The 7,046-nt window shown below is 38.7% G+C and overlaps 2 protein-coding genes across 2 annotated transcripts in view; one reads left to right on the top strand and one right to left on the bottom strand.

Annotated features, from left to right (window-relative positions):
• LOC117490185 (homeobox protein prophet of Pit-1-like) overlaps positions 1-1,845 on the top strand; it is a 1,971-nt gene extending 126 nt beyond the window's left edge. Inside the window, exons 1-3 of the mRNA XM_034139798.1 lie at positions 1-3; positions 230-408; positions 1,038-1,845. The exon at positions 1-3 is cut by the window's left edge and continues 126 nt beyond it. Of these exons, the coding sequence (XP_033995689.1) occupies positions 1-3; positions 230-408; positions 1,038-1,646 (791 nt within the window). The 3' untranslated portion in view covers positions 1,647-1,845. The remainder of the gene's footprint in view (positions 4-229; positions 409-1,037) is intronic.
• Positions 1,846-2,615: 770 nt separating this feature from the next.
• Positions 2,616-6,894, bottom strand: vtnb (vitronectin b). The gene is made up of 8 exons (XM_034139797.1): positions 6,668-6,894; positions 5,541-5,657; positions 5,164-5,430; positions 4,713-4,852; positions 4,432-4,588; positions 3,939-4,097; positions 3,106-3,426; positions 2,616-2,971 (listed from the first exon to the last, which is right to left on the bottom strand). Exons 1-8 carry the CDS (start codon positions 6,729-6,731, stop codon positions 2,835-2,837), a joined length of 1,362 nt encoding a protein of 453 aa, XP_033995688.1. The 5' UTR covers positions 6,732-6,894; the 3' UTR covers positions 2,616-2,834.
• Positions 6,895-7,046: the final 152 nt, after the last annotated feature.

Below are 7,046 nucleotides of genomic sequence, written 5' to 3'. Positions count from 1 at the left end.
GAGGTGAGTGTCTGACCTTTTCTGTGTTAAGACCCTTACAAAACTAGACAAGGCAAACCATTTTAGATTCACGATATGGACGTTTGCCTTAATATCTTTACTTTCACGCACTTCCTTAAGTTGTTCTATCCATTTACAAATATGTTTCTATAATTGCAGCCTGTTTCATTCATATTGAAAGTTTCAGAAAAGCTTATTTAAACTGTATAATTTCCTTTTCTCAATCTAGTGCACCATGACGCTGCTCAAAGGACACGCTCGGACACCCACCGTCGCCGGAAGCGTACCACCTTCAGTAAGGCCCAGCTGAGCGAGTTGGAGAGGGCCTTCTCTGTCACACAGTACCCGGACATTAAAATGAAGGAGTCTCTTGCATCCTTAACCGGGCTCCCGGAGTCTAAAATTCAGGTATGACACGAGTTTCACAGACTTCTCATGCGTAATGTTGGATATGCCCCCAGTAGGCCTATGACATAAAAACAGGTGGGAGAAGTACTCCTATCTTGCACTTTAGTAGAATTAGAACTACAAACGTGTAGGAATACTCTGTTACAAGTAAAAGTCCTGAATTTATGTTACTAAAGTCAAATAACAAAAATATTTATCAAAATATACTTAAAGAGCCACAATTAAAAGTACTCCTTAGTCCTTATGCAGATTGGCCTACTTCAGAATTATATATATTAAATGTTTTGATTTTAATTATTGATACATTTTAAGTGTTATCAAAGCTGGTAAACGTGGAGCTGGTCACTTTGTATGCTGCAGGGTAGCTTGTGGATTTATTCCAGGTGTAGGCCTACCTAAAGACTTATTTCGTTTTTTTTTTTAAATATTCTACATCATTATGGTACTTAATACATGTAGTGGAGTAAAAGTACACTATTTATTTCTTAATTGTAGGGTCGCAGTACAAAGTAACAAAACATTGAAAATACTCAAAGCAAAGTGCAACTCCCTCACAATTGTACTTAAGTATATGTACTTTTATTTTACACCACTGCATAACAATAACAACATTTCATTCTCTTCAACAGGTCTGGTTTCAAAATCGACGAGCTCGCTATTTCAAAAGCAAGAAATCCTCCAGAGAGATCCCCAAGCCCTCGTCAGACTTCCTCCACCAGTTCTCCTACACACCTTCTCCCAGTTCACCCTTCCCACAGTTTGCTCCTGCTTTCCCTCATTACCCAAGCCTGCCTTCCCCACCAGGCTACCCTGCTCCCAGTCTACCTCAGTCCACCAGACTCTCCACCATCCAGGGGGTGCCCGCACCTACATCGCCCTTTGTCGCCCACCAAGCTGCACCGTGCTTCCCTCATGGACCGCGAGTTACCCAAGACTACCAAACCCCTGACTTTACCGATTACTGCCCATTGTTCCCACACAGTGGACTCATTGAATGGGATTTGACGGAGGAGTTTGAGGCTTTCCTCGGAGAAGCACAGGTATCCCAGCCTATTGGGAGTCGCTGCGCTGAATTGGGACATCCGGAACCCAGGGAGAGCATGCCGAGCCAGCAGAGCTTCTCCAGCACCGACGTGTCCACAAATGACCTCTCCAGTATGTGCTTTCCGGAGCTGGACAACTTTAATCTGTCGGAATTGGACATTTCTGCTGCAATGATCGATTATATTTTGGGTTGACTTGTGAAATTTGTTGTACATTGAAATAGGCTACGTATTTAAAAAACTAATTGTAAAAATTAGTATTGAGTTTAGAGTATTTATGGTGAGATTGCCCTGAAGAAAGTGTGAATTAAATGTATAGAAATGTTCAGATAACCCTATTTACACATTGTGGATTATTTTATGAGCTTTACGAATAAAACACATGTTATATTTACCCTACTGATATGTGGGTGCTTATTTATAGTGCCTTCTGCCGGGCACGCCCTGACGTGGCGCCGTTGATAGTTAAAGCGCCTGTCTAGTAAACAGGAGATCCTGGATCTGAATCCCAGCGGGGCCTTTTTGATACCGGTGTTCATTAAAAAAAAAAACTAGCAGTAAAACAACACGAGAAAACAAGGAAATGTTTGACTCAAATGCTCACAGCAGTTTCATGTATTGTAGTAACATGGGCTCGCAGTAACATATAAGACACATGCGTCACATTTGAAACCGGAAGTGATTTCCTCCGTGATTATCAGGCATGTATCCAAACAGAGTGATACAAAAATAGTTACAAATTATGTTTTGTGCATTACATACGAAGACAGAAGAACAATTATATTGGCCGACAAATATTCCAAATTTTAAACATTTATTTATTTTATTTAAATTCTCGCCTGCCTTGTGATCTTTAGTCCAGCAGAGGGTGCAACAACTGCATTCACAGGAGAATAAGGTCAACAGCACAGGGTCACAGTCACAGTAAGCCTACAACAATATTTTACTGTTGTAGAGATATTAATGAATACACTGTATAGACCAACAGGGTTCAGAATGTGAATGAACAGTTGTTTGAGAGAGACTTTCACTTGCATTTACCAGTATGACAATTTTTGTTTGAGGGAAATTAATTTGTAGGGTTAAAGTCAGAATGTGGTTATATCTAGCCAGAGAATGCTACAGGTGTGTGTTTGTACAAAAAACAATAATAAAGCACTCACATAACTGGAATCTCAAGTTTATTTAATCATGCAGAATTTCAGCCTAGTTGCTTAAACATAGAGGAGACATCATATGGGTGCATTTAACACTAACTTAATGCCTTAAGAATAAAAAGAACACAAGCTATTATATGTTCACTTAGTAATTACTGTAATTAAGACTTGTCACTAAGGTGTGCTTAAAACACAGAGTGAAATTCTCCTCATTGACTTAGTTGGTCTATCTCTTCTCTGCTCTCGATGCATCAGGTGTCTCTTCACTCTTGCAGCCCAGCCAGTATGTCGCAATGGATCGTGGGTAAGGAGGGCTGGCAGAGTCCACACGTTTTGTCTGCAGATCCACTCTGTAGTATTTATCTGTCATCATAAAAAGAAAAGAAACAACGCAAATCAAGTCGTTAGAGTTAATCTTTTTCATTATTGTAAATGTTTTTACTGGAATTTTAAGCACACCATTTTCTGAAACTGAACTTTCACCTCAAGTATCATACCTCTCTTGAAGAAATAAACATTTTGAACAGGGGTGCTTTTGTCGTCCTGTGTGGTGCTCTCCTCAAAAATATCGCTGACATCGCTGTAGTCAAACAAATCATCTAATCCCCAGAAATCATCAAACAACGCTTGGCGACTCAGCCTTCTTCGCTGTGCACGCTTCTTGCTGGGCCTCCTCCTCCTGCTGCTGCGCCTCCTTGCTGGTGGAGGTGTAGGCATGGGACTGATGTACACTCGTCCCACCATGGCAGCATCTACAGGGGCCCTGATGCCCTGCCAGTCCCTGCTGGTGTAACGAGGGCCTGTGTGAGGACTGCTGACTGTAAGAGGAGGAGATATTGGAGATTTAGAAACAGTTTGATCCCACAGGCTATGAGACGCTTGATCTCTGTAAAGGGCCTTCATAGCCTATAGCATTCATCTGTTTGCTTCTCACAATGTATTTATTACTACAATAAACCTTTCACTGTACAGTATTTCATTTTACATTCTGTTCATGTTTATTTTATTCTTTCTACATATATATATTCTCCTGCATTTACTTGTTCACATAAATAATACTCTGCTACATTTAGCTTATTGTATTTTCTTATTTACTTTATCTGCATGACTTGCACATTGGTCTTGCAACACAATCTTGCACTATTTTATTTCTGCTCTGTTTCTTCTTGCACTATTTTATTGTTTTATGTCTTATATATATTGAAGTTGCATTGTTGGAGGAGCCGAGACTTAAGATAATCATTGCCATATCCACACTGTAGCTACTGTGCATATGACAATAAAGCATTTGAATCTTTGAATGTTTGTGAAACCCAAGGGTTTTCCTTACAGGAGCTTCCAAAGAGCTCCATGAATAAATCCTCCAATGTCTGATCGCAGAAGAGGTCGGTGTATCGTGAGAACAGCACAGACGGAGAGGACCTGCTCATCTGGACGCACTCCTCATGGGAAGGCTGGTGCTTGAACTCATACTGGTAATACTTGTCCCCTAATAAAAGAAAACAACACATTTTGACATGTAGGAAAACATGAGCGTGAAGAATACAATTGAAAGTGTGCAGAATGGTCTTCAGAATCATCCATTTTATTATTTATACCATATTCATTCATTTTCATTACTGATACATCATTCACTTTACGATATTGCAGCTGGTAACTATGAGACTATTTTTAACTTCTATATAGCTGCTTGTATTTTTTTCGTAACTACTGAATGAGAGGACTGCATTCATTCATTGATCATGTATCAACCCATTAACATCTAAACTGGGTAAAATGGGCTTTTAAATACTGAAAAATATCTCACATCCCTTCAGAAATACCTTTGAAAAAGTAGGTTTTCTCCTTGCTACGGTGGCTCGGTGCTGGTATGGCAAATGCAGCATTAACGTCATCTGGTATGGCATCAAAGCCAACTGAAATGTCCCGAGGATAGTCGTCATCCAAGACATCACCGTCAAACCTCCAGTACTTGTTCCCCTGAGGGAGGATAAGTAATAAACACAAAGCAGTTAGAATAATAAAAGGGAACAATATGTTTAAAATGTGTTATGGTTGGCCCTCCATGTCCTTTACCTGATAGAAAGTCAAGTAAAATATCTACCTTGAAGATGTAGGATTTTCCCTGGCAGTTGATGCGTGTGAATGCAGCGTCTATGGGTCCTGACATCCCCCACACATCCTCAATGAGTTTTGGGTACCCAGGAAGAACGGACGTATCATCCAACTCGAAGAAATATTCACCTATGAGTGAAAGTATAGACTTTGAATCAGTCCCATTTAAAAAAGTTATAATATGCAGCATTTTACAAAAAAAAACTATGTATAAACAATTCTTTATCTCCTTCTCTGCTCCGTCTCTCAATGAGGCGGGTCCAGCGTTGTATTCTGTGTTTTTACAGATACCAACAAAGCTACCCACTATAATTAACAAGGATAATCCACAAATTATCAACACTGAATATAAATAAAAAGATCTGCACTGTTTAGTCCATGTCAGGGTACTGACGTCAAGATTTAGGACTGTACAAACTCTTTTGGAGCACCAGATTTACCTCTAAATGCATATATCGACCCATTCTTCAGCTGCAGAAAAGCATCAAAAGGTTCACCGCTGCAGACAGCTGGGTCAGGGTCTACAGGTGGAGTGGGCCCTTGTGTGGTCTGGGGTCCGTGTGTGGTAGGGGGCTGGGGATAGGCAGTGGTGGTTTCTGCGACTGTGTTGAAAGTTGGTGGTAGATCTTTTGGTGTGCTCGCGATCATAGTCGTCGTCACTGTTTCTGTTACTCCATCTGTTTCTTCGAAAGTATCGCCACGAGCAACTGAGGGCAGAACAAACACAAGTTCAGTCACACAGGAAGGACTTTCAGTAGAAATGACATAAGAGAACTTAATCAAAATATAAAAAGTGTATTGTTTATATTGAACTAACCTTTTTTAGGGCAGATATTGTCAAAGTCTCCACAGCAGCTTCCATAGTACACACACATGGAGTCACACTGACATTTTGTCAGCGGGTTGAAGATGCCACAGCGACCAACACAGGACTCTGCAAAAAAGCAGGTTGTTTGTTTACATTTTAAATGACTTGTGTTGATATAGAGAGGAGGAATGACTCAGGTTGAGAAGTAACTCGTTTTAATGTATTTATTAACAGGCAATAGGTATTTTGGACTATGTTTCAGAACAAAGAGGGTTGTGCAAAATTGTTATAATTTAATCTTAAAGGTAAATAGTATGAACAAATGTGGAATTAGGTTTTCGTAAAAACTACAAGTTTTCCTTCTTAAATGTAGTGAAGAAGTATTAAATGCAATACATTTGACATGTATTAACATTCTAGAATTGTAATTCAACATTCTGGAATTGTAATTCAACATTCTGGAATTTGAATTCTACATTCTAGAACTTTAATTGAACATTCTAGTATTGTAGTTCATAAAACTAGAATTTGTATTCAACATTCTAGAACTGTAAATGAACATTCTAGAATTCGAATTAAACATTCTAGAATTTTTATTTCACATTCTAAAACCGTAATTAAACATTCTAGAACTGTAATTCAACATTCTAAAGCTGTAAATGAACATTGTAGAATTGTAATTCAACATTCTAGAATTGTTATAAAACATTTTAGAACTGCAATTGAACATTCTAGAATTGTAGTTCAACATTCTAAAACTGTAAATTAACATTCTAGAATTGTAATTCAACATTCTAGAATTTTAATTCAACATTCTAGAACTGTAAATGAACATTCTAGAATTGTAATTCAACATTATAGAATTTTAATTCAACATTCTAGAACTGTAAATGAACATTCTAGAATTGTAATTCAACATTCTAGAAAGGTAACTCAACATTTATTACTAAAACTAACTCCAGAACTGTAAGTTAACATTCTACAATTGTTTTATCTCATTATTAACTTACCCATGTGGGTAACTTAGCATCAACCAGTGAAAACCAAGTTTATTACTTCAGGTGGCAAATAATATTATTAATAAGACATTTTAGCTTTAAGAACTTTAATTATAAAAGTCAATCTTGAAGATTTACCTTCTGCAGCAAAGGTGGCGTCCAGCAGGAGGACGAGACCCAGTAGAGCCACTGCTGGCTTCATGCCGACTCACAGTAGAAAATATCCCTTCTTTAAATAACAAACAAAAAATGTAAGAAATCAAACTCCGACCACAACTGGGCCCCTTACTCTATTGAACTATTCAGATGAGTTTGAGTGCCCCAATTTGGGGTGCAGCATTGTGTGCAGATGATCAATAGACATTTATCAGAAGCTGTTGACCCCCAGGCGTCTGCTTTCCTGATTGGTCAACCATCGGCTGTGACAATCATTAAACTGTGACGTCTGACCTCTTGTCCCAGAAACATCAGCCCGACATCAGCATGATCTCTTTAGGCCACAGAATATACACACTTA

The sequence above is a fragment of the Trematomus bernacchii genome, unplaced genomic scaffold, assembly GCF_902827165.1.
Source record: "Trematomus bernacchii unplaced genomic scaffold, fTreBer1.1, whole genome shotgun sequence".
Classification (NCBI taxonomy): Eukaryota; Metazoa; Chordata; class Actinopteri; order Perciformes; family Nototheniidae; genus Trematomus; species Trematomus bernacchii.
This window is presented reverse-complemented; position numbering and strand designations above follow the sequence as displayed.